A 27,000-nucleotide genomic window follows, 5' to 3' on the forward strand; every position below is an offset into this window, starting at 1 on the left:
TGGTAAAGAATCCACCTGCCAATGCAGGAGAAGCAAGAGACATGGGTTAAATCTCTGGGATGGGAATATCCCTTAGAGAAGGAAATGACAACCCACTCCATTATTCTTGCCTGGGAAATCCCATGGACAGAGGGGCTTCAGTTCAGTCGCTCAGTCCTGTCCGACTCTTTGTGACTCCATGGACTGTAGCAATGCCAGGCCTCCCTGTCCATCACCAACTCCTGGAGCCTGCTCAAACTTATGTCCATTGAGTCTGTGATGCCATTCAACCATCTTCTAGTCTGGAGTCCCCTTCTCCTCCTGCCTTCAAACTTGCCCAGCATCAGGGTCTATTCCAATGAGTCAGTTCTGTGCATCAGAAGGCCAAAGTATTGGAGTTTCAGCATCAGTCCTTCCAATGAATATTCAGGACTGAATGGTTGGATCTCCTTGCAGTCCAAGGGACTCTCAAGAGTCTTCTCCAACACCACTGGTCAAAAGCATAAATTCTTTGGCATTCATTCTTTATGGTCCAGTCCTCAAGTCCATACATGACTACTGGAAAAACCATAGCTTTGACTAGATGGACCTTTGTTGGCAAAGTAATGTCTGCTTTTTAATCTGTTGTCTAGGTTGGTCACAGCTCCTCTTCCAAGGAGCAAGTGCCTTTTAATTTCATGGCTGCAGTCACCATCTGCAATGATTTTGGAGATCAACAAAACAAAGTCTGTCACTGTTTCCATTGTTTCCCCATCTATTTGCCATGAAGTGATGGGACTGGATGTCATGATCTTCATTTTTTGAATGCTGAGTTTTAAATCAGCTTTTTCACTCTCCTTTCACTTTCATCAAGAGGCTCTTTAGTTCTTCTTCACTTTCTGCCATAAGGGTGGTGTCATCTGCATATCTGAGGTTACTGATATTTCTCCCAGCAATCTTGATTCCAGTTTGTGCTTCATCGAGCCCAGCATTTCTCATGATGTACTCTGCATATAAGTTAAATATGCAGGGTGACAATATACAGCCTTGACCTACTCCCTTCCCAATTTGGAACCAGTCCATTGTTTCATGTCTGGTTCTAACTCTTGCTTTTTGACCTGAATACAGATTTCTCAGGAGGCAGGTAAGGTAGTCTGGTATTCCCATCTCTTTCAGAGTTTTCCACAGTTTGTTGAGATGCACACAGTCAAAGCCTTTGGCATAATCAATAAAGCAGAGTAGATGTTTTTCTGGAACTCTCTTGTTTTTTTTTTTTTTGATGATACAACAGATGTTGGCAATTTGGTCTCTGGTTCCTATGACTTTTCTAAATTCAGCTTGAACATATGGAGGTTCTCGGTTCATGTACTGTTGAAGTCTTGCTTGGAGAATTTTGAGCATTACTTTACTAGCGTGTGAGAGGAGTGCAATTGTGAGGTAGTTTGAGCATTCTTGGGCATTGCCTTTCTTTGGGGTTGGAATGAAAACTGACCTTTTCCAGTCCTGTGGCCACTGCTGAGTTTTCCAAATTTGCTGACATATTGAGTGCAGCACTTTCACAGTATCATCTTTTAGGACTTGAAGTAGCTCAGCTAGAATTCCATCACCTCCACTAGCTTTGCTTATAGTGATGCTTCCTAAGGCCCATTTGACTTTGCATTCCAGGATGTCTGGCTCTAGTGATCACATCATCATGGTTATCTAGGTCATGAAGATCTTTTTTGTACAGTTCTTGTGTGTATTCTTGCCACCCCGTCTTAATATCTTCTGCTTCTGTTAGGTCCATACTGTTTCTGTCCTTTACTGCGCCCATCTTTGCATGAAATGTTCCCTTGGTATCTCTTATTTTCTTGAAGAGATCGCTAATCTTTCCCATTGTATTGTTTTCCTCTGTTTCTTTGCACTGATCACTGAAGAAGGCTTCCTTATCTCTCCTTGCCATTCTTTGGAACTCTGCATTCAGATGCTTATATCTCTCCTCCTTCGCCTTCGCCTTTCGCTTCTCTTCTTTTCATAGCTGTTTGTAAGGCCTCCCCAGACAAGCATTTTGCCTTTTTGTGTTTCTTCTTCTTGGGGATGGTTTTGATCATCACCTTCTGTACAATGTCACGAACCTCCGTCCATAGTTCATCAGGCACTCTGTCTATCAGATCTAATCCCTTAAATCTATTTCTCACTTCCACTGTATAATCATAAGGGATTTGATTTAGGTCATACCTGAATGGTCTGGCAGTTTTCCCTACTTTCTTCAACTTAGGTCTACATTTTGCAATAAGGAGTGCATGATCTGAGCCAAAGTCAGCTCCCCGTCTTGTTTTTGCTGACTGTATAGAGCTTCTCCATCTTTGGCTGCAAAGAATATAATCAATCTGATTTCGGTGTTGACCATCTGGTGATGTCCATGTGTAGAGTCTTCTCTTGTGTCATTGGAAGAGGGTGTTTGCTATGACCAGTGCGTTCTCTTGACAAAACTCTATTAGCCTTTGCCCTGCTTCATCATGTACTCCAAGGGCAAATTTGCCTGTTACTCCAGGTATTTCTTGACTTCCTACTTTTGCATTCCAGTCCCCTATGATGAAAAAAACATCTTTCTTTGGTGTTACTTCTAGAAGGTCTTGTAGGTTACCACAGAACCGTTCAACTTCAGCTTCTTTGGCATTAGTGATTGGGGCATAGACTTGGATTACTGTGAAATCGAATGGTTTGCCTTGAAAATGAACAGAGATCATTCTGTCGTTTTTGAGATTGCACCAAGTACTGCATTTCGGACTGTTTTGTTGACTATGATGGCTACTCCATTTCTTCTAAGGGATACTTGCCCACGGTAGTAGCTATAACAGTCATCAGAATTAAATTCACCTAGTGAAAACAGTGTCAGACTTTATTTTTTTGGGCTTGAAAATCACTGCAGATGGTGACTGCAGCCATGAAATTAAAAGATGCTTACTCCTTGGAAGGAAAGTTATGACCAACCTAGAGAGCATATTCAAAAGCAGAGACATTACTTTGTCAACAAAGGTCCGTCTAGTCAAGGCTATGGTTTTTCCTGTGGTCATGTATGGATGTGAGAGTTGGACTGGGAAGAAGGCTGAGCACCGAAGAATTGATGCTTTTGAACTGTGGTGTTGGAGAAGTCTCTTGAGAGTCCCTTGGATGCAAGGAGATCCAACCAGTCCATTCTGAAGGAGATCAGCCCTGGGATTTCTTTGGAAGGAATGATGCTAAAGCTGAAACTCCAGTACTGTGGCCACCTCATGCAAAGAGTTGACTCATTGGAAAAGACTGTGATGCTGGGAGGGATTGGGGGCAAGAGGAGAAGGGGACGACAGAGGATGAGATGGCTGGATGGCATCACTGACTCGATGGACGTGAGTCTGAGTGAACTCCAGGAGTTGGTGATGGACAGGGAGGCCTGGCGTGCTGCGATTCATGGGGTCGCAAAGAGTCGGACACGACTGAGCCACTGAACTGAACTGATTCTGGTTCATTTTAGTTCACTGATTCCTAAAATGTCAATGTTCACTCTTGCCATCTCCTGCTTGACCACTTCCAATTTCCAAAGAGTAAATTTAATCAGGGAAGTGAGGGAAAGCAGAAAGAAAGGAAAACAGTCTAGCAAGAGAAAATAATAATTTAGCCATTAAACAAAGTCAAGTAGTTCCTCAAGGCCTATAGATAATATTCTGAGCCATATCCTTTGAGCTGTTTTGCAGATACTGAAACCTGCCCCCAGATGGAAAAAGTTAACTTCACACTGCCCACAAGTACATGGTCCCCAGATGGGTTGAATCGAGACAGCCAATGATATTGACTCTGGATTACCTTATCAATTAGAGGAATGCCTACAAAGCTGATCACACACCCTACAACACACCCTCCCCCCCCCCCCCCCCCCCCCCCCCCGCCCCGACCTTCACCTTGTCTTTAAGAACCTTTCCCTGAAACCCACTGGGGTTCCAGACTTCTGAGCACTAAATACCTGGACCCCTTGCCCTGTGCCCTGCAATAAACACTGCACTTTGCTTCACCACAACCTGTGTCTGCAGATTGGCTTTATTGCCCATGGGCAAGCAGACCCAGGTTTGGTTCAGTAACACTTTATCCACACAAGTTCAGACCACTACAGACTCGATCTGGTCCATGCATGGAAGTGTGCATTATGCTAAAATAAAGATTCAAAGTCCTAAACCAGCTGTTTCCCTATCAGTACAAAGAAATAAATCAAAACAAAGGAAAGCACAAAACCTCCCTGTGTAAGGACATTTACACGGTCTTACTTGTGATGGTTAAATGTTTAAAAATGGGCTTGTCAATTTGACAAGTTATTATGGAGCCAGTTTATAGGATTTCAAACATTATTCCATATTAGAGAAAAAATAATGTTGTATGTAAGAACAGTATGTAAGAACTGTTATGTCTCACAAGCTTTTTTTATTTCTCACAAGTATGTAAGAACAGATTAAAAAGGAACTTGGTAAATATTTACATTTACATGAATATAACCAACATAAGGATTATATTAAGGTGTTGGATAAAGTTGACCCTTTAAAAATTCTTTTATGCTGTAAATTTAAATCAAATTCAAACATTTGCTGAGCATCTACTAGGTATCGAGTGTAGGCTAGGTTGAGAAACACACAAGGATAGACTAGGACATACAGAGATTAGAGTCAGTTTCAGCAGAGAGTAGACACGTGACAGACAGATGGAAGGATAGAAATGGACATAAGTAGAATAAGACTGAGAGGGAGAGAAGAAAGGAGAGAGGGACGGGGAGAGGTGAGTCAGAGGGAAGGAGGCTCTATGACGACCCGTGATGATCTTACCTCCTGATACACACTGCTGGTTATAACCTTCCACTTGAGTAATTTGCTTTCAGCCAATAGAATACAGCAACATTGAGAGGTGCCACTTCTGTGATCAGGTTACAAAAGACTGTGACCTCTCTTTTGCTGGTTTTGATGAAACAAGCTGTTTTGGAGAGGCTCCTGGGGCAAGGAGGAGAAGGAAATGGCAACCCACGCCAGTATTCTTGCCTGGAGAATCCCAGGGACAGAGGAGCCTGGTGGGCTGCCGTCTATGGGGTCGCACAGAGTCGGACACGCCTGAAGCGACTTAGCAGCAGCAGCTGGGGCAAGGAGCTGAGGGCAGCCTCCAGCCAAAAAGCTAGCAAGGAAACGAAGTCCTCGGTCCAACCACAACCAAGTGATTTTAGAGACTGATCCTTCCCAAAACTTTCAGCTGAGACCCCAGCCCTGGTCAATAACTTGACTGAAGCCTCGTGACAGACCATGAAGCAGATCCAGTTCAGCTGTGCTCAGATTCCTCCCTCACAGAACCTGTGAGATGAGAAATCTGTGTTGTTGTAAAGCACAGAAGTTTGGGGGTAGTTTGTTATCTGGTGATAAGTATAAGTAATATAGATATGTAGATAAAATTTTCCATTATTTCATTAAAATTCTAGCAGTTATAAATTTCTAGACTCAGACAAATGGGTTAGGATGCATTAGAGTTTTAATTCCTTAGATTTTCTACTTTATTTTGCATAAACAAGGCATTTATCTCTTGCCTCAGCATTCAGCTGCTAGCATGCGAAGCAAAAGAGAACATTTTGCCATAATGTGTGTGTTGGCCGCTCAGTCGTGTCCGACTCCTTGTGACCCCATGGACTGTAGCCCACCAGGCTCCTCTGTCCACGGAATTCTCCAGGCAATAAATAATACTGGAGTAGGTTGTCGTTCCCTTCTCCAGGGCATCTTCCTGACCCAGGGAGCGAACCCAGGTTTCCTGAATCGGAGGCAGATTGTTTATCAACTCAGCCACTAGGGAAGCCCCTTTGTCATAACAGTGATAATAATAATGACAATAACAGTTACTGTTCACCGAGCACTAACTCGGGCAGGGCTGTAAAAACTTTGGATCTATTAAATCATCTACCACTTACAACATGAGGTGTGTGTGTGTGCTTAGTCGCTCAGTCATGTCCAGCTCTGCGACCCCATAGACTGTAGCCCGCCAGGCTCCTCTGTCCATGGGGACTCTCCAGGCCAGAATACTGGAGTGGGTTGCCATGCCTTCCTCCAGGGGATCTTCCCAACCCAGGGATTGAACCCACATCTCATGTCCCCTGCACTGGCAGGCAGGTTCTTTACCACCAATGCTACCTACTACTATTCCCATTTTGCAGAGGTTGAAAATTAAGTGCAGAAAGGCTAGGTAAGTTGTCCAAGGTTACCCAGTTTGTCAGTTGCAGCAAATTCCCAAACGTCACTTCAAATCATTTAATCTATTCCCCAAAATGACCTTTCAGGTGGGTGGAACTGGGGTTCCAACCCAGGTTTGTCTGACTCTGAAGCCCTCCACTGCACAATGATGGACTTAATAAGCAAACCTAATAATAATAAATGCAATGCAATGAACATTACTGCACATTAGGCAGTATCCTAATACGAAAGTACTTAACATCCGTATCTTATTTTGTTCCCCACAATGCTGTAAGTTAGCCGTTGTTATCACTATTTTAAAGAGAATAAATGAGAGGTTAAACTGCAGATCGTCTTATAAATGCAGAAAGCAGTACTTAGCTGATAAGGGGATGTTATCAATTAAATTGTGTCCCCCTCCCCCCCAAAAAAAAGATATACTGAAATCCTGCTGCTGCTGCTGCTAAGTCACTTCAGTCGTGTCTGACTCTGTGCGACCCGATAGATGGAAGCCCACCAGGCTCCCCAGTCCCTAACCTCCAGAATGTCAGTATATGACTAAAAATAAGGTTGTTGCAGAGGAATTCGTTAAGATGAAGTCACCCTGGAGTTTTAATTGGTTAACATGGAGATCATAATCTAATAGAACAGGTGTCCCTATAAGAAGACACAGATGTGAATGAAAAATGTTGCCTGCTGCATCAGTAGACAAAGGATATTGTAGCCATCAGGTCAGCAGTTGTTGCTGACCACCTCCAACTAAAGACCTGAGGGGATTCAGGATAGAGAAGAGTAGGCTACTGGCCCTAGACAGTTCAGGTGCAAATCGAAGGAATGCTTTCAATGAAGCCAGATTCTCATATCTTCCCATACATAAAAGAGCAGTAAATTCACTAACTCAAAACTCAGGTTTTCTTTAACTATAATCTTTTGATGTTCCAACTATCTGGATTTTGTTGCAAAGCTACTATCTATCCTGGTTCCTCCCTTACTTCTTGTGAGCAGCCCTCACAGCTATCAGAGACACTGTCTTCTGAGCTTCAGTCCTCAGATTGTCAGCCAAGTAAAATAAAATTCTCAACTTTTAGGCTGTGCATTTTTTTTTTTTCAGTCAACAGAGATCCACACAAAGAGAATACCATGTAAAGACAGAGACACACAGGGGGGAAAAATGACCATATGAAGCTGGAGGCTGAGATAGGAGTTTTGTTATCATGAACCAAGGAACACCTGGGGTCATCAGAAGCTGGAAGAGAACTGAGTCTCCTCCCTAGAGAGTTCAGAGAATGTCTTGCCCCACTGCCACATTGATTTCAGACTTCTAGCCTCCGGAACACTGAGGGAATACATTTCCCTGTTTCACCCCACCCAGTCTGTGACTCTCTGTTACAACAGCCCAAGGAAACTGATACAAGTGCTATGAATGTTAAATGAAAAAAAAAAAAAAGTTATGGTAAAATGCTGAATAAAGTACTCCACATACAGTATTTTTAAAATGTCTCTGTATGTGGAAAACTAATAATGTGTCAAGGATATGCAAAGCCAGAAAATTAAATGCATTTCCCTAGGGTGTTTATTTTACTTGGAGATTTTTGTGGGAAGCAAGGTAATTAACTTGTGAGTAATTTAAACATTTTTTTAAGGCAAACAGTTTTTTTTGTTTGTTTTATTTTGTTTTTTTTTTTTAAGAGAAAAGAAAGATTTTTGTTGTTTGCTTTTCGAACACATAATTGGATTACACTCCCAGACTGTCAGGAGTACCATTAGCTCTTCTCTATAATAGGGGAAGTTCAGTTCAGTTCAGTCGCTCAGTCATGTCCAACTCTTTGCGACCCCATGAATCGCAGCATGCCAGGCCTCCCTGTCCATCACCAACTCCCAGAGTTCACCCAAACTCATGTCCATTGAGTCGGTGATGCCATCCAGCCATCTCATCCTCTGTTGTCCCCTTCTCCTCCTGCCCCCAATCCCTCCCAGCATCAGAGTCTTTTCCAATGAGTCAACTCTTCGCATCAGGTGGCCAAAGTATTAGAGTTTTAGCTTTAGCATCAGTCCTTCGAAAGAACACCCAGGATGATAGGGGAAAGCTCAGTATAAAAATAGGATGAGTCCTGAATTGAGACTATGGCTTGTAACTGTGATTTTCATCAAATAGGGTGCTAACTCCCCACCTGGTCTAAGAAGGAGGTATAGGTGAGGTCTTAACTCTCCCATCTCCCCTACCTGCAACACAGTGGCTGGTAGAAGAATGGGAGGCTTAGAGAGGCTCCTTCTCATTTTGGTGAAACCCGCTGCACTAAGTCTCCAACATGGCAAAAACCCAGGGCAGAGGGCAGTCCCTCATTTTCACTGGCAATGCTGCTCAGAAAAGCTCACCTGAGTGTCTTTGCCTTAGTAGGACCAAGCTCTATGGTCATAATGACAAGCAACTGCCCTGCTTTCCTTGAATAATTGAGAAATGGAATGTGTGCTTAGTCGCTCAGTTGTGTCCGACACTTTGAGACCCCATGGACTGTAGCCCACCAGGCTCCTCTGTCCATGGGATTCTCCAGGCAAGAATACTGGAGTGGGTAGCCAAGTCCTCCTCCAGGGCATCTTTCCAACCCAGGAATCAAACCCAGGTCTCCTGCATTGCAAACAGATTCTTAGGGTCTGACCCACCAGGGAAACTTGAGAAATGGAATATAGCCTGCCGTATCAGTAAACAAGGATGTCACAGTTATCGGTGATTGCAGCCCTCCAATATGAGTTGGTGAGCCCTAAGGGCACTCAGGAAGGAGAAGAATACCTGCCCACAGGGAGGCCTGGCGTGCTGCGATTCATGGGGTTGCAAAGAGTTGGACACGACTGAGCGACTGAACTGACTGAAGATCCATCAGGCTGCAGTCACTCCCTACAGTGAGCCCCAAGGGAGCTCAGGATGTGAAACGCAGGATACTGGCTCAATAGCGGAGATGCACACAAAAGGGGTGACTTCAGTGAGTTCAGACTCTTGCATCTTCCCAGGCTGCTGTTTTGTTTTGGTTTGGTTTAGTCGCCTGGTCCTGACTGATTCTTTGTGACCCCATGGACTCATGCAAGCCCACCAGGATCTTCTGTCCATGGCATTCTCCGGCAAGAATACTGTAGTGGGTTGCCATTTCCCTCTCCATACCATGCATAGAAAAGCTCTAAATTCCTTAACTTGGGATATCTGGTTTTCTTTCTTTGCCAATAATCTTTTGATGTTCAGACTACCTGCCCTTTGCTGTAAAACTTCTATATAACCTGGCTCTTCCTCTCCCCTCTTAGAGGAAGTTCATTCAGGATCTCTTGAGATACTGTATCCTGGGCCTGAAGTCCTAAAAGTTTTCACCAAATAAAATATAGCTCTCAATTTTTAGGTTGTGAATATTTTTAAAGTTGACATTTCTAAATATCACTTCTCTCTTTTGAGGCTTAAAAACAAAACTTACTTAATAAAATAGAAAGATAGCTGGTCTGGGTAGTCTTTGGACAGAGGATTATAGCATGTCATGGGCCTAACTGACCTGGGTTTGTACTCCTTCCCAGAAGGTGACTGTAGACAAGTCATTTAATCTTGCTGAGCATCGGTTGCTTCTTTTGTAAGATAAAGTAACTGATGCCTACTTGAATCATTGTTTAGAAGATTAATTGTGACATAGGACAACATCTATGGAGTGCTTGATATATTGCTGCTGTTCATAAAACAGTCCATTCTTATCCGATTGACCCCACTCAGTTATTTTGCAGCTAAAATAACTCTAGGTTAGATGGGATGTGATTTGCCTAAGGTCACATTTCTGAGTCTGACTCACTCAGCAACTTCTACGTGCTGGACACAGTGCTAACAGATATGACAACAAATAGGCATTGTCCTTCAGGGAGATCACAGCCGACTGGTGACAATCGCAGGGAAGTGTGTAATTAAAGCCCAGCCTGGTATATGCTTTGTGAGAAATTATCAACTTGCAATTACTTGCTGAGCATGCTGTGAGCATACCCTTAATTAAATGCAAACCACTATATATTAATAACCTCAGTTAATCCCACAGCAAACCTCATTTTCACTTAGAAATAAAGAAATGGGCAGAGAGATTAATCATGGTTAAGAGAGGCAGGGTTCTCAGAATCAGGTTCCAATCTGGGCTTAATGCTTATGAGTATGGGGCCGTGTTACTTTAATCACCTGGGCATCAGTTGTTTGCCTCACAGGGTCATTGGGAAGATTAAGTGAACTGTGCATGTGAAGGGTTTGATGGCAGCACAACACTTAGGTTACTGTTTGTGGTTGTTGCTTTGTCATTGTGAAGAGTCGCTTTACCTACCCTGGATATCAAATCCAAGCCCATCCTCCTTCCAATCTCTTCCTATTCCTAAACTATACTGTATAGTCACCCACAGGAACCTGTGGTGGTGGTGGTAGTGGTTTACTTGCTAAGTCGTGTCTGACTCTTGCAACCCCATGGACTGTAGCCCAAATCTCTGAACCTGAGATCTCCCAGGCTAGAATACTGGAGTGGGTTGCCATTTCCTTCTCCAGGGGATTCGTCAGGGTATCCTCCGAACCCTGGGATTGAACCTGTCTCTCCTGCATGGCAGGGGGAGTTTTTACCCCTGAGCTGCCAGGGATTGTAGCTGAACCAACTATCCAGGGGCTACAGGTCCTCACCAGCCAACAGGCTAGACCATTTCTCACCTGTGAAGATGCTTACCTTTCCTGGCTGCCCCAAAACTAGACTTGGGTTTAGGCTCCTGGGAAGCTTCAATCTGCAGGGATAGATTGCAGAGAGTGTTCCTACGTCTACCTCCCCTGTCGGCCTCCCAGCTGAGCAGGAGTAGGAATCCTTCATAAAGGCAATTTGCTCATCAGATAAGCTTATCTGTAGGCTGCACTGCATATCACCGGGAGAAGAGCCGCGAAGCACTATGGTTCTAAACGCAGCCAGGTTCTGTGCTTGCCCCAGAGTGAACGTGTGAACGTTGTGGTCTTTCCTTGGCCCATTTCTCAGATGGCAAAGCTGAGGTGGAGAGAGGTCTTTATGAGAGATGCCAAGCCTTGATTGAGGACCACTCCTGGAGGCTACGGTTTAGCGAAGCGGTTGACACAGACTGCACTCAGAAACACGAGTTCCGGTTTAGCTCCCGACTTGCTGAGTGAACTTGGGCCTCGGTTTCTTCAACCGTACAACGGAGACAGAAAACTGAAATACGTGTCCTCAAGACACCTAGTTCCTTGCGGAGGGTTAGCTCACCGTTACCTGACCGTTGGGCCGCGAACTCAGGTCCGCCCGCCTACAACCCCCAGCATGCCTTGGGGTGGGCGGGTGGAGGTGACGGACAGGCAGCTCTACGAATTGGCGCCCGCCAAAAGGCGTACGTTGGCGCGTGCGCAGAGGGCGGCGGGCCGGTGGGCTGGCAGCGGCGGACGCGTCGGAGCCGCGGGCGGTCAGGTAGGGGGCGGGATGGAGGGTGGGGGATGCGGGACCGCGGCCGGAGTCGCGGGCGGTGGCCGAGCGGCGCGACGGTGGGCTGTGACGGCGTGCAGCTGTCGGTCCACGCCAGAATGGCAGAGCCTGGGGGACCGGATCTGAGGGGCAGGACCGTGGTGGGTGTATGTGGGGAGGGGCGCCGGGGGTGGGTTGCTAGAGGCAGGCTCGGGGCGAACTCGCGGGGGCTGAGGAGCTCGGAGGAGATGCAGCCCGGGAGGGGAGCGAGGGGTTCCGAGATTCGCGGTGCAGCATCTCGGGAGGTATGAGGTAATGTGGGGCCCTGAGGGGAGACGGGTGCAGCATCTGAGAGATGGGAGGGGACCAGAGGGCCCTGGAAGGATCAAGGGTGCAGAATCTCGGCAGTATGAAGGGACTGGGGAGCCTCGATGAGATTCGGGGTGCAGAATCTCAGGTGATTTGAGAGAGTCTGGGGGCAGTAGGCTTTGAGCGGGGTGAGATCTGAAGTCAGAGGGAGCAGAGTCCGGGGCTAGTCTAATTGCCGAGAAGGAAGCGTTTTCCCCGAGTGGAATCTGAGGAAGATCGAGGGGCTGAGTTCTTCAGGGGATCAGCGAGAAGCAAGGTCTCTTCAGCAGGAAGAAGACACTTGCCTGAGGTTTGAAGCGACACATGGCATGGGTGGGGAAAAAAGGAAGGAGCAAGGCTTGGGGGTGGAGGCGGGAAGGGAGGCAGGGTCCCTGATGGCACCCAGAGGGTGGGGGCTCAGATTGAGGCAGAGCACAGATCTAAGGTGTGGGATCGGGTGTTTAACTGCGATGCAGGGCTGAAGGCTGCAGCGACTTGGAAATAGATGAAAATCCCCTTTGTCTGGGGATTCCAGGACACATGAGGGAGGAGTTGGTGGGGGTTGCAGTGAAGACCCCCCAAAGGCTGGGATTCTTAGGAGAGTTGAGAACAAGATTTAGCAAGGGTGGAACGGTGGGGTGGACAGGTACTGGCTGGTCTGTAGAATTAAGAGACTTTATAGAGTTATGGGTTGGTGTCTTGGATTGCAAAAGGAATTTTCCTGAAGTCTCTAAATAGGAAGCAAGGGGAGTTCTGGGGACCCAAAGACCTAGAAGCAATGTATGAAACTGTCTATGAGTGTGTGAAGTTTCGCAGAGTTCAGGGATTCAGCAAGAAAGTCGTCACCCCTTACAATCAGGACTCCTAATGGAACCTGAGTTTCCCTGCAAGGGGCAGACTCTCCCTCACTTGTTAACCAGACATCTCTCATTATGTGTGTCAGCTGGTAAAGAATCCGCCTGCAATGCGGGAGGCCAGGGTTCGATCCCTGGGCTGGGAAGATCCCCTGGAGAAGGAAAAGGCTTCTGGAGAATTCCATGGAGTGTATAGTTGATGGGGTCGCAAAGAGTTGGACATGACTGAGTGACTTTCACTTCACCTCATCATGAGGCAGCCTTGGTGTGACTACTCATTCCACTCTGAACGCGGACCCACTGAAAATGGTTGGCTTCAGAGGAAAAGAGAATGGCCAGTCATAAAGCAGGAGACTATTCAAGGTCATCTGCCCAAGCTCCTCTTTGTGTGTCCCTCCAAGCTGTGGTGACAGAGAGTATGCAAGACCTCCAGGGAATGAGGAACCTGAGGTCAGGTCTTATCTTCCTTATCAGTTATATAAGTAGATAGAATTATTTCTACAGAAGGTGCATAACAGTGGCTCTGTGAATGAGGTGTTTGAACTGGGAGACAAGAAAAAGGGATATCAGAGGCATTGAGCATTTAGTCCTGTGCCAAGTTCTAAAGAAATGGTTCCTAACTGGCAGTGGTTTTGTCCCCCAGGGGGCATCTGGCAATGTCTGGACACATTCTTGGTTGTCACATTTGGGGTGTGGAGTACCTCCGGCCCCTAATAGGTAGACATCAGGAATACTATTAAACATCCTACAGAGCACTGAACAGCCTCCACAACAAAAGAAGTATCCGGCCCAAAATGTCAACAGTGCCAAAGCCGAGGAACTCTGCTCTAGAGTCACATATCCTGGATTCAGATCTTGGGTCTCTCTCTTCCTGACTGTGTGATCTTGAGTGAGTTACTTAAACTCCCCATGCTTGGCTCTTCATCTGTAAAACGGGTTTAGTAACAGGACCTATGTCATAGATTACTGTGATGGTAATCTATAAGAAGGTAAATTAGAATGCTTAGTGTCTGGTGCATAGTAAGTGCATAGTGATTTAGTAGTTTTTAACTTTCATATCTGCTTTCTTTACTCAGTTTTCATAACGGCCCTACTAAGCAAACTACAGTATTCAGTTTTACATGTAAGGAAACTAAGGCTAAGGCAGTGACTTGTCCAAGGTTCCATAGCTAGAGAGAGCAAAAACAGGCTCATATTCAGATCTCTGTAACCTGGTATAGTCTCTCTTTCCTTGCTTTTTCTTTGCTGGGACCTGCTCAGTCTTACTATATCTATCTCAGCCCATTCCTCTTTCATGAAAGGACTGCCCAGTCTGTGTCACTATCAAATTGAACTCTAAAGGGAATAAATCCATCTGCCTAGGTAGGGAGTAGCCCCGGACTTTGTTCTTGATTTGCTCTTAGACCAGGACCCGTGGGTGCATAAGGGGAGGGGCTTATTGTTGGCAGACAGGATGAGGTGTAAGAAACTAGAGGATGAGGTACGGAGGCCATTGGCTAGAAAAATCACTTCATAGCAGGGGCCGAGGCTGATGGCACCCATACTCTGGAAAGTAACTACTGTTCTGAATGATCTCTCATGGGCTTCTTTCCCTTGGGACAGAATAACGATATCTGCTCTGTCAGCTCGAGGACTAGCTGCAGTTCAGAAACAGGGTAGGACCTCATCGGAAGACCGGAGACTCAGCTGGAATATCCGTGCAAACCCCTAGTGAAGATGTGTCATGGAAACTGAGTCAGGCCGGGAATCAGAGATCTGAAGTTCAAAATCCTTCCTCTGCTGCTAATTTACTAGGTGTTCATGGGCAAGTACTTGCTCTTATCAATATCAGTCTATTGAAAACAAAAATAACTACCATTTATTGGGTGTGCATTATCTCAGTTAATCCTGCCGATGGTCTTACTAACAATCCAGGTGCTATTCTACATTTTACAGATGAAAAAACGAACAGCTTGAATGATTTACCCAAGGCTCCATACCAAATTGCAAAGCAGGGATGTGAGTCCAGATCTATCGGACTTACAAGTTACATTATACTAGTTTTAGTAGGAAGGTGTTTCCAAAACTAAAGAGCCCTCTGGAGAGTGGTTGATGGTCAAGTGTTTTCCAGGCCCTTGAAATGGATCTTTGTCCACATATACTGACATGCTGCCTCTGTGACTCTACCTCCCTTAGTTCCTTCGAGTACAATAGTCAGATTTAAGAAGCCATTCTTAGGTGTCTTTACCAACCTCGGAGCCAGAGTACCTAGAGCTAATGGTAGTGTCCTCAGCTAGAAAACTGTAATACATCTTTTGAATAGGTGTGTTTTTTATGGCTGGGAGTCGACACACCTGGATGTGAATCTTAGTTCTACTGCTTAGTAGCTTTGAGACCTTGGGCAGGTTGCTTTTCTTTGAGCCTAGTTTCCTTATTTAAAAGAGGAATAACACATACGTCACATAGTGATGACAAGAGGTAATTTGTAAAAAGTGCCTGACTTTCAGTGAATGGTGCTTTGAGAGCTAGCAATTATGAGAGGAAGCTGATGCCAGAAGGGGACTGAGTGTAGCTTTGCCAAGTCTGTGAACCTAAGCAGCCCCCTCCGGTCTCCCCCAAATCCCCCTCCCCTCCTGTACCTTTCCCAGGAGCCGCTTCCTGATCCTTTCATCAAAATCTCATGATTAAATGGGTGTGTGTTATATGCAGAGAAAGGAGCTCAGAGTTGAGTGGGTTGAGATGAATTGGAAGTTGCCCAAAAAGACTGCTGACTTTCCCCTTGTCCTATATTCCTTGCATCACCCAAAGATGCAGAAATCCTTTCTCAGTCCTACAGTTTTGGAGGACAGTAAGACAGACAAGTGTTTTTCCAGCAGACTCCATTATTGATTTAACCTGCCTCTGACCTGCTGTAACTAGAGTTTTCTTTCCCACAGACATGTCCTCCTGGGTTGTTTTGTGTGTCCCAGACAGGTGCAGCTGTGGGGTCATGCTTGCATTTCCCTATAAGTACCTACTTGTGGAGTTTATCTTAGCTCTTGGCAGGTACCTTAAATGCCCTGAGTAATCTGACATTCAGAATCCTCTTCCGGCTACAGAACTGGATGAGTGTCGGATGAACACCTCACTGAATTTCTTAACATCAGCTCTGCTAGCCACTCCTGGAGAGTGACCGTCATGCACTTGATAGGCACTCGATTCAAGCTGGAGGAATAAATAAGGTTTATAAAGCTGTCATGAAATGTGAAAGCCTTGCAAAAAATCCAAACCAGGGGAGCGTATCAGTAATAGGATGAACTTTCATGTCCTGTCAGAGAAAGTGCAGGTAGTTTCAAATGTTTTCTAGTTTCTATGTGAAGAGCTCTGTTCCTGTCTATTTTTGCTCAAAATTGTATCCCCAGTGTTTTCATGGAGCTGGGCTCATAGTATGTGCTCAGTGAAGATCTGTTGTTTAATTAATTGCTTAAAGTCCTCCAGTTCTGTTCATAGCCTAAGTCCCCTAAGGGGCTAACAGAGGTATAGGGAACAGACACTATCTCATGGTAGGGATTCAAGCATTGGGTGGAGATTTGAAGGTCATCTCTAATCCTTTGATTCTGAGATCAGTGAAAACAATCTCCAGAGAAAGTTCAGAATTTTAATTTTTGAAATGTATTATCCGATGTCTTGGGTACTGTCGCCTTTTGAAAAGTGCCTATTCATTCCTTCTCATTGGCTGGCAGCCACTGCCGCTGCCCCTGCTACTACTAAAAAACTATTATTTATTGCATAGTTAATTGTGTACCCCTCTTGGTATTTTCTGCACAAGAGAAGCTGTGAATTCACATGCCCATCAGTTTCTGACATGGATAGTGTCCTCAAATCAAATTCCTTCAGAGCTGAACAGTTCATTAGCAATCTTTATGTGCCTTTATCAGAGAAGGCGATGGCACCCCACTCCAGTACTCTTGCCTGGAAAATCCCATGGACGGAGGAGCCTGGTAGGCTGCAGTCCATGGGGTCGCTGAGGGTCGGACACACTGAGTGACTTTACTTTCACTTTTCACTGTCATACATTGGAGAAGGAAATGGCAACCCACTCCAGTGTTCTTGCCTGGAGAATCCCAGGGACGGGAGAGCCTGCTGGGCTGCCGTCTATGGGGTCGCACAGAGTTGGACACGACTGAAGTGACTTAGCAGCAGCAGCAGCAGTATGTGCCTTTATATGCCGTAAGAGTAAAGATTCTTCATCCTTTCCAATGCAGTTTGTAAACTGAATGCTTTGCTCATCCTGGTACTAATGTTAATAGTGTTCTGATTGTTACTAAAATTATGATACAGAGCAATTTTTCTCTGCATATCTGCCAGTTTCCAGGCTAAACACTTTATATGCATTATCCCTAATTATCACAATAAACTGCTTATAAAGCAAGAAAACAGGTTTAGTGAGGTTAAATAACTTGCCTCCTGGCCCACAACTTGTAAATGACATGCTGATTTGATCCCAGTTCTGTCTGACTTCAAGGTTCATGGGTTTTTGTTATTATTCTGCTCCCAAATTCATGGACTGGGAAAGGCTAGTGGTGCCAAAAGCAGCCAGGGTTTGACTACAGAATTTTCCTGAGTCTTAGGGCAGCTGGAACAAAAACAGCTTAAGGGGTGGATTCTTATCTGGTGCTGAATCAGAGCTAGGCTAATATCACTATGAAGTGCGCAGTATGAATCAGGAGATCAAAGAAATTAGTCGGGGGGTGGGGTAAGCTGAGGTGAGATGAAGTGACAGTGACGGGTCAGGAGTTGACAGTACAAAGTGCACAACAGGAGACACATTCGTAGTATCAGGAAGGCAGCCAGAATTATCAAGAACAGGTTGAGGGTTCGTTCTGATTGGTTTTAGATTTCACAGCTGGCAGAAAATGGGCAGCTAACTTAAAGACTTGGGATGATACGATAGTTCCTTTCACAGGTACATCTTTTCAAGGGAAATTGAGTTCAAATGGACTTCCCATCTGAATTCCTTTTGGTTTTAACCAGGTGTATCTTTCTGGAAGAGAGGAGCCGTATCTGCATGTCACATAGCTGCGTATTAGACGAGGGTCCTGCTGAAAGCAGTGTTCTCAAGTTCCCAAGACATGGCTCAGGCCTTTTTCAGGTCTGAGGCTATCTCCATGCCTGATGCTTTAGTGATGGGACTTCATGCTTCCTGGCAAAGCACGGCAGCTTTAGGAAAGGAATCCTTGATGTTCTCTTCTGCCTCAGAGAGCCTGGTGGAGCTGCAGACAGCTGAGATATTTTGGGACATAGACGTGGGCATAGTAAATTCATTTTTTTAAGTGGATGGCTTGAAGAGGGAGGCAGGAAGCTTTTTAATTGAAGGAGGTGGTATGATATTTCAGAAAACTGGAGAAAGAATGTGCTGGTATTTTTACAAGTTGGCAGACTTGTTTAATTAGTGATCTGCAGTGCCAGTTCTGAGAAGAACAGATGTCCCCGTGCATTGTGAGGTGACATGCTCTGGATCCAGATACCAAATGTTGCCCTCAGTCTGCTGTCCCAGGTAATGAGAGGGAGAGCTGAAGCTATTGGTTTAGAGTTGAGGATGTTTGCATGGATCCTGAGTTGAGGTTTCTAGCCATATTTCTATACTATTGCACCCAGACCCATGACATTTAAGTCTTTAGCATTCACAGCTTCAGATGTTCACATGAGACCTTTTAGGTTCATGACAGGTGGTAATGTGTTATTTTTGTTGAGGCATGGATTTGAGTTGTAATAGGTTGCCAGGCTGGTGTGTGGGAGTGGGTCACTCAACTAATAAATCAATCTAATCCACTCTATGGCAGCTAAACCGCATTCTTTATTAATTGTGGAGAAAATTATATGCTATAAGGCAGCATTTCTGAGAGTATGGTCCAGAGACCAATGTTAATAAGTGTTATGTGACAGGAAAAGAAAAAGCTTGAAGTAATGTTGGGTTAAACAAAGGTATCGGTTCTGTATGCTTCCCCCATGTTTGTACCATGTGACCCTGAGCCAGTTTTTCTGAGCCTTAGCTTCTTCATCTGTAAAATATGGTAATAAAAATAGTATCTGCATCCCAGGGTCATTATGAAGATTAAATGAGATTAAGTGTATGGAGCATCTGGGCCTTCCCAGGTGGCACAGTGGTAACAAATCTGCCTGCCAATGCAGGAGACGCAGGTTCGATCCCTGGGCTGGGAAGATCCCTTAAAGGAGGAAATAGCAACCAGCTCCAGTGTTCTCGCAGGGAAAGTTCTATGGACAGAGGAACCTGGCGAGCTATAGCCCATGGGGTCACAGAGTCAGACATGACTAAGCACCTGGGTGCACACAATAATGGAGCATCTAGCCTGATGTCTAGCATATAGTAGGCACTAGATGTATACTCTTTCTCTTCCAGTAGAAGGAAAATGGGATTTCAGGGAGGCTGGATAGACCTTAGACAAATGGTTCATGGCCGCTCCTAAATATCTTTCAGACTGTGATGCAAAGCTAAATACGGGGGGACAATTTGTAATACGTATTTCCACACAGACTCCACTATGGGTGGAGAAAGAATTGATGCCATTTGCAAAGCTTTCCTCAGCTTGCTGCATTGCCTTTAAAACCAGGCTAGCTTCTCTTCCTCCTCCTGCTCCTTGACGGTTGACCATCTGCAGATCACAAGACTGCACAGGTGCAGCTGTAGGATTTGCATTTAAGAAGCGCTGGATTTATCCTTGTGCTTCACCTTGCTGGAATTATTCATTCTACTTTTGGGGTATAAATTGACACTGACATAAGGCTGCAGAGCACTGGGATGTCTGTGGTTCTACTTCTTGAGCATATGTGGATGGAGGAGGGTGGGAGAATTCATGGCATGTACTGCTTGGGGGGTGGGGGTGGGGTGGGGGTGTGTTTCAGACCAAAAATAAACTGTCCTGATAAGGCACTACCATTTCTCAGATCATCTGGGCTTGAGTCTCTGGCCTTCTTAGCTCTACCTCTTCCCACCCCAGTCCACTTGGCTAACAAATCTTAGTGATCGTACTTATGCATATTGCTCAAAGGCATCTTCTTTCCGTTTCCACAACCTGCTCCCTAGTTCAGGCTTCCCGGAACCTTTGCCAGGCAATTTTGCAGTATCTTCCAAACTAGTTTCTCTCCCTTTTCCCCGACTCCATTCAACCTATGATCATATCAGTTCCCTGCTCCAAAACATGCACTGTTTCTCTATGTCCATCAGAAGGAAGTTCCACTGTCTCATTTTGACTCTGAAAACTCCTTATAATCATTCCCCAGTCTGCCCTTCCACGCCCGTCAGCGACTGAATGAGTGATGGTCACGATCCACTACATGTTTCTTGAGTGAATGAACTCACAGAGGCAGGGGAATAATGGCTTCTTTTTCTCTTTAGCAGGGTTTGTCTCTCCAGAGCATGAACGCTCAGCCGTTCAGTCCCGGGTGGTGCTAGCAGGCCCCTTGGAAAGAAGAGTCATGGCCGCGGCCGCAGCCTCTCACCTGAACCTGGACGCGCTACGGGAAGTGCTGGAATGCCCCATCTGCATGGAGTCCTTCACGGAGGAGCAGCTGCGGCCCAAACTCCTGCACTGCGGCCACACCATCTGCTGCCAGTGCCTGGAGAAGTTCCTGGCCAGCAGCATCAATGGCGTCCGCTGTCCCTTTTGCAGCAAGATCACCCTCATCACCAGCCTGGCCCAGCTGACCGATAACCTGACGGTGCTGAAGATCATCGACAAGACGGGGCTCAGTGAGGCGGTGGGGCTGCTCATGTGCCGCTCCTGCGGACGGCGGCTGCCGCGGCAGTTCTGCCGTAGCTGCGGTGTGGTGGTGTGCGAGCCGTGCCGGGAGGCGGAGCACCCATCGCCGGGGCACTGCACGCTCCCGGTCAAAGAGGCTGCGGAGGAGCGGCGGCGGGACTTCGGCCAGAAGTTGGCGCGTCTGCGGGAGCTCATGGGAGAGCTGCAGCGGCGGAAGGTGGCCTTGGAAGGCGTCTCCAAGGACCTTCAGGCCCGGTATAAGGCGGTCCTCCAGGAGTACGGGCACGAGGAACGCAGGGTCCAGGAAGAGCTGGCTCGCTCCCGAAAATTCTTCACGGGCTCGGTGGCCGAGGTGGAGAAGTCCAACAGTCAGGTGGTGGAGGAGCAGAGCTACCTGCTGAACATCGCCGAGGTGCAGGCTGTGTCCCGCTGCGACTACTTCCTGGCCAAGATCAAGCAGGCCGACGTGGCGCTCCTGGAAGAGGCGGCCGACGAGGAGGAGCCCGAGCTCACCGCCAGCTTGCCCCGGGAGCTCACCCTGCAGGACGTGGAGCTCCTCAAGGTCGGCCACGTCGGCCCCCTCCAGATCGGGCAGGCGGTCAAGAAGCCCCGGACGGTCAACATGGAAGACTCGTGGGCCATGGAGGCGGCGGCTTCTGCAGCCCCTTCCTCAGTTACCTTTAGAGAGATGGACGTGAGCCCCGAGGACATGGGGGCCAGCCCGAGGGCCTCGCCTGCCAAGCAGCGGGGTTCCGACCCGGCTGCCAACATCCAGCAGTGCCTCTTTCTCAGGAAGATGGGGGCCAAAGGCAGCACCCCGGGCATGTTCAACCTCCCGGTCAGTCTCTACGTGACCAGTCAAGGCGAGGTGCTGGTTGCTGACCGCGGCAACTACCGCATACAAGTCTTTACCCGCAAAGGCTTTCTGAAGGAAATCCGCCGCAGCTCCAGCGCCATGGATAGCTTTGTGCTGAGCTTCTTTGGGGCCGACCCGCCCAACCTCACTCCTCTGTCAGTGGCCATGAACTGCCACGGGCTGGTCGGCGTGACTGACAGCTACGACAACTCGCTCAAGGTGTACACCTTGGACGGCCACTGCGTGGCCTGCCACCGCAGCCAGCTGAGCAAACCCTGGGGCGTCACAGCCCTCCCGTCTGGCCAGTTTGTGGTGACGGACGTGGAAGGTGGGAAGCTCTGGTGCTTCACGGTTGACCGGGGCGCGGGGGTGGTCAAATACAGCTGCCTCTGCAGCGCCGTGCGGCCCAAGTTTGTGGCCTGTGATGCTGAAGGCACCGTCTACTTCACCCAGGGCCTGGGTCTCAACCTGGAGAACTGGCAGAACGAGCACCACCTGGAGGGCGGCTTCTCCATCGGCTCCGTGGGCCCCGACGGGCAGCTGGGGCGCCAGATCAGCCACTTCTTCTCGGAGAACGAGGATTTCCGCTGCATCACCGGCATGTGTGTGGACGCCCGTGGCGATCTCATCGTGGCTGACAGCAGTCGCAAGGAAATCCTCCACTTCCCCAAGGGTGGGGGCTACAGTGTCCTTATTCGAGAGGGGCTCACCTGTCCGGTGGGCATTGCCCTCACTCCAAAGGGGCAGCTGCTGGTCCTGGACTGTTGGGATCATTGTATCAAGATTTACAGCTACCATCTGAGAAGATACTCTACCCCTTAGGGGCTGGGGAATATCCGTTTCTTCTGCTCCCCAACCACCTACCCTTCCCTTGTCTCTTGGTTGTTGGCAATACTGTAGAGTAGACTTGGCCTGTGTCTTGACTCCAAATGGCTAGTCCTAGAAGTTTAGAAGCTCTGGCTTTTAGCATTGTTGTTGTTGTTGTTTTAAATTTGTATTCTTTCCTCTCAAAGTTTAGAGCTTTAACAGATGCAGTATCCCCCATAGGACATGTGATTTGAGGTTAGCTGACATTTGATTAGAACATAGGCCCTTCCAAGGCTTCAGTAGAGAGCCTTCTGCCCCTGTATTTGAAATCGTCCCTTGTACTGAGTCCTTGTTGATTTCCCCCTCTCTTGGCTGTGGTAGCTGGTCCCTTCCTGCCTTCCTGCTCTAACAGGCTCCGTCGGTGGCGCTTTCCCTTTAACGCGCTGCATTCAGTGTGCACGCTGCAGTGGGACCTGCTTCACCTTTCCATGACGCTCAGACATCACACCCCTGTGACGTGGTGTCTCAGGTCTGACCGCCTTTACCGGTCTGAGAGACCGTTCGCTTACTGCCACCATGGGAGCCCCACACTCCCCACTGGGAAGCAGTACTTTCCTGGCTCTAGGGGTTTTGCGATATCTTGGATTGGTTTCTAATTTCAGGTGTGACCAAGAATCTAGGGCAGAAAATGGATTGACCCCCGTTGGTTGGTGTTGAAGACTTTAGCCTGGGAATCGCTTGCCTTTTAAAGGAGTACGTGGATTGGAAAAGTTACGCCAAAGCACAGGAAGATGGAAATAAAAATAAATGCTACTATAGTCAGTAGACATTAATGAGTAGTCTCTAGAGCGCATCCATTTTTCATATTAACCTCTATCCACTGACCTGTGGTAGGAGCTGTCTGCGGAATTGTACAACACAGGCCAGGGCCAAGAAAGTGGGGAGGTGGACGCATCTCATTTTCATTACTAAAACAAAACTGTTGGGTCCTCATTGTGCATTTTCCCCAAGTGAGTGCATAATTTTTGGTTGCGGGATTTATTTCCATCCCTCTATCAAGCATTAAATAATTGATAACTGTTTCTTCATCACTTGTGTTCATGTCTTTTAATTGAATCTGAGATTGGGGAGGGGAGGGAAGGGATAAGTTGTGCCTTGCTGCTTTGCTTCCAGACCTGACACTGCATTTTTTTGAGAGCAGTATGAATCTACCTAGGTCATTCAGCAAAAAGCACCATTATGTAGAGATAATCCAAAACTTACTCCCACATACATGGGTACAGAATCAGCCTTCAAGGTCTATAGTCACCAACACCATGTTCTAAACTCAGCATCCACCATCTGCTTTATCCTTAGAATTAAAATTCATAAAAGAAACCTGTGCTTTTAGGAAGATCAGAGGTGGGTGAAGGACTTTGTGACAAGGTTCCTCAGGCTCTGGTGTTTCCCAAGCACTGTATTTTGTGCTCTGGGTCCAGGGCTAATGACAAGTCAAAGAATGTACGTTGCTTGCACAGAAGCAAAATCTGCTAAGCCAAGCTACTAAAAAAAAAAAAAAGAAATGGTAATGGCGTTGCTTTTTTGGCTTCTGTTGTGATAGCTGCCAAAGGATAGGAAAGGAGCTAATTAAAATGATGTTGGATTAGTCTGTCTTGTGCTTTACACCTGGAGAAAGCCCCGTGTTCTGATTATGAACGCGCATCTGATTTCTAAAGATAATATAATTGAGAGGAAATCGATCCAATTAAAAGTGCATCACGGATGACTCCACCAGTTATTACAGCCACTTTATCTGTGGGGGCACCTGGCGGCAGGAGGTCTATCTCTGCTGTCAGCGGGGACTTGCTGAGGCAATAACAGTGGCCGAGGACTTGGGCACAAGGTTTGCGACAGAGAAGTGGATGTAGCGTTGCTGGCTGGCTTGATATAACAATGCCAGGAACCCTCCTGCTGCCCACGCTTCGGGGAGCAAGTGCCGTCACCGTTGCACTCAGCATTTAGGTGTACCCATCTCTGGACCACACTCCTGCCTTGGCCTTCAAATGCAGCAGGCTACCTGCTGATTCAGAATAGAAGTAAATATGAATGCTTTTGTTCCTTTGCTGTGATATTTTAGGTTGTGCTTGGGACAGTCAATTTTCAGTTATCTACCACGTTGACTAAATTGCAGAGTATAGCCCCAAGACTCTAGTTTTACTCAGTTACAGCCATTTGTGTGTGTGTGTGTATGTGGTTTTCTTGTTATCTGAATAAGGGCAGTGATTGCTTTAATCAGATAAAGCCTCACATGCGAGTCTGTCATGTAAAACAGATTGAAAAGCAGCTATTCTGACAGAAGCAGGCTTGTGGGCCAGAAGAACAAGCCCTCGCCTAAACTGGGTACAATTGCTAAACTCTTGCAACTCTACAGAATATGATCTGAAAACCACTGATCACAGCATCACTTAGCTTCCAGTTCATGTTATAGGCCATGTGGCTATGGGCAAGTCCCTTAACCCTTCCTCTTAACGGAAACTGATTGATCTTTGCCTCTATGATGGGTGTAAGATGTAAAATAATGTTAAAATACCTGCTACTGTTCTTGGCATACTCAATCAGCCGAGTTGTCTTAAGAGTGGGTTTAGGTTGTTCGACCACTTCAAGTAATACCTCCCCTCTTCCCTGTTGTTACAACTTCCTATTTCCCAACCAAAACCCTTCTCAGGCCTTTCTGCCCTCTAGCCCTAAGTCTCCAAATAAATCTGGTCACCTGTTCCTTGCTACTACCCTTCTACCTACTTCATGTTTCTGTCACTGCATAAATCCCTGTGTTGCAATTGTTTACCCATATATCTAAGCTCTACTGAGGGTCAGCTTTAATCTCTAGCTAAGAACATGTAGCATGATGCTTAACACACAGTATGTCCTCAGTTATTTAATTGGCTGTTATTTACATGCCTTAATGTGACGGCAGGCCCTCCCGTAACCTGAGTCTTCCTAACAACACTCTTACATTGGATGAAGGATACAAAAGAGTTTATCTGAGAGTAAGATATGTTAAAAAAAAAAGACAAATGACTTACAGATTCAATAAGTCCCTCCTTTCCTTTATTGTTGTGAATGTGCTGTTTGTGAATGTCACTCAGTTGTGTCCAATTCTGCAACCGCATGGGCTGTAGCCAGCCAGGCTCCTCTGTCCATGGGATTCTCCAGGCAAGAATACTGGAGTGGGTTGCCATTTCCTTCTCCAGGGGAGCTTCCCAGCCCAGGGACCAAACACACTCCTCCTGCATTGGCAGGCGGGTTCTTTAACCCCCGTGCCACCTGGGAAACCCCATCATTCTGAGTAATTATATAGAATTTAAAGTTTTGGAACAATGATTCCTTCCATATCTGAGTACCTACTGTGAGCCTGGCACTATGCCAAATGTTCAGAAATGGAAAAAAAAAAAATAAAAAGTAATATTATAACTTCCTCATAAGTTATTTTACAGTCTTTCTGGAGCATTGGGAATTGAATTCCATTGCCCTGGTCTTCCTCAAAGGCCAGGGATAGGCACTATCTGAATGATAGTGAGAGTCGACCCCAATGTACTCTCCAGCCTGAGATAGTCCACAGAGGGCTACTCCATTATTCCAATCAGCAGGATAAACTTGCCTGGAGTCTTAGTGTTCCTGTGGGTAAGGCAAGTAATGCTTAAGTAGTTGTACTCTTTAATCTCATACTAATTAATGGCCTCTTAAAAGTGAAGTGTTACCAGCTCCATAGGAGGGAAATGCAAGGCAGAGCCTAGTAGTAAATGCAGGGCTCTACGTTGTACCTGACTAGGCTGCTGATCTGCACTCAAGACAAGCAGCTTCTCAAGGGATCACAAAACAAATTACAGATAGGCAATAGCAGATGCCTGCATGAATGTTACAAGCAGGGCAGTAGCGAGCAAGGAGGCTGTTTAGCAAAATACTTCACATTCCAGAACTTTGGCTGTATCTTGTCAATATCATGAATATTCATGGTACCCTAAGTCTGAAGTTAAGAAGTTCTGGGATCAGCAATGCATTCCAGTGGGAAAGTCGCTGGCCTTGATCTGGATCTGAATCACAGCTCTGCCCCTGAACTAGCCATGTGACCTCGGATGAGCACCATACCTCTGCATCAGCTTGCCTATCCTTATAAAGAGAAAGTTGGATTCGATCATCACTAAAATCTCTTCAAGTTCATGATTTTATTTTACCAACTAGAATTGTGGTTGAGTTCCGGGCCCCACCAACACCAATGTTTTTGTGTAATTCTTTTGTGTAATTTTGTCGTGTTTACATTAGAAAGAACCCGTACCTGGTAATCCGCCCCACTATGGTTCCGTTGTTTACCCCAACTGTCGTGACCTTGGGTCTCTTGCTAACTATTGCCACTCTGTTCAGCCACTGTTTTCTCATCTTGTAGAAGGAGATGACAAGTTATGTTTAAAACGGCTGTTGTGAGAATTAAAATATACTAATGGGACAGTATGTATAAAAGCTTCTAATTCAGAAAATGGGAGGTGCTCAGGAAATGTGATTTCCATTGTAGGGGGCAAAGACCTCCTCCCCAACCTCCCACCTCCCATGGTGAACTGATGCAGATTTTTCAAGTTAACACTGGGGGAGATTTCAGACCTGCTCTGGTGGTTCAACCGCACTGCTCAGTTTCTTAATTAAAAAGCCTATTGGAAGAAAAGTGGTATTGCCACAGAGGCAGAGGCAAAACTTTCACAGCAATGTATCCCACTAGGAAAGCTGCACATAAAAGCTAGAGGCTAATGATTTGATTAA

The 27,000-nt window shown here is 46.4% G+C and overlaps 2 protein-coding genes across 21 annotated transcripts in view; one reads left to right on the plus strand and one right to left on the minus strand.

Moving 5' to 3' along the window:
• ASTN2 (astrotactin 2) overlaps positions 1 to 27,000 on the minus strand; it is a 1,030,196-nt gene that overhangs the window by 215,996 nt on the left and 787,200 nt on the right. The window contains exon 1 of one of the 14 annotated variants that reach the window (XM_045165180.1): positions 4,785 to 5,346. The exons of 12 other annotated variants lie outside the window; for them this stretch is intronic. The gene's annotated coding sequence lies outside the window, so the exon portion shown is untranslated. Of the gene's footprint in view, positions 1 to 4,784; positions 5,347 to 27,000 lie in introns of those variants that run through there. One more of the 14 variants, XM_045165179.1, reaches the window with a different exon arrangement.
• TRIM32 (tripartite motif containing 32) lies at positions 11,307 to 23,300 on the plus strand. 7 transcript variants are annotated; one of them, XM_044940522.1, is made up of 2 exons: positions 11,307 to 11,446; positions 20,186 to 23,300. In XM_044940522.1, exon 2 carries the CDS (start codon positions 20,266 to 20,268, stop codon positions 22,225 to 22,227), a length of 1,962 nt encoding a protein of 653 aa, XP_044796457.1. In that variant the 5' UTR covers positions 11,307 to 11,446; positions 20,186 to 20,265; the 3' UTR covers positions 22,228 to 23,300. The 7 variants fall into 7 exon arrangements, with proteins under 7 accessions (XP_044796457.1, XP_044796458.1, XP_044796454.1 ...); XM_044940523.1 differs by having other exon boundaries at positions 11,312 to 11,446; positions 20,189 to 23,300; XM_044940519.1 differs by lacking the exon at positions 11,307 to 11,446 and adding an exon at positions 11,463 to 11,614 and having other exon boundaries at positions 20,189 to 23,300.

Source organism: Bubalus bubalis, chromosome 3 (genome assembly GCF_019923935.1).
Source record: "Bubalus bubalis isolate 160015118507 breed Murrah chromosome 3, NDDB_SH_1, whole genome shotgun sequence".
Lineage (NCBI taxonomy): Eukaryota > Metazoa > Chordata > Mammalia > Artiodactyla > Bovidae > Bubalus > Bubalus bubalis.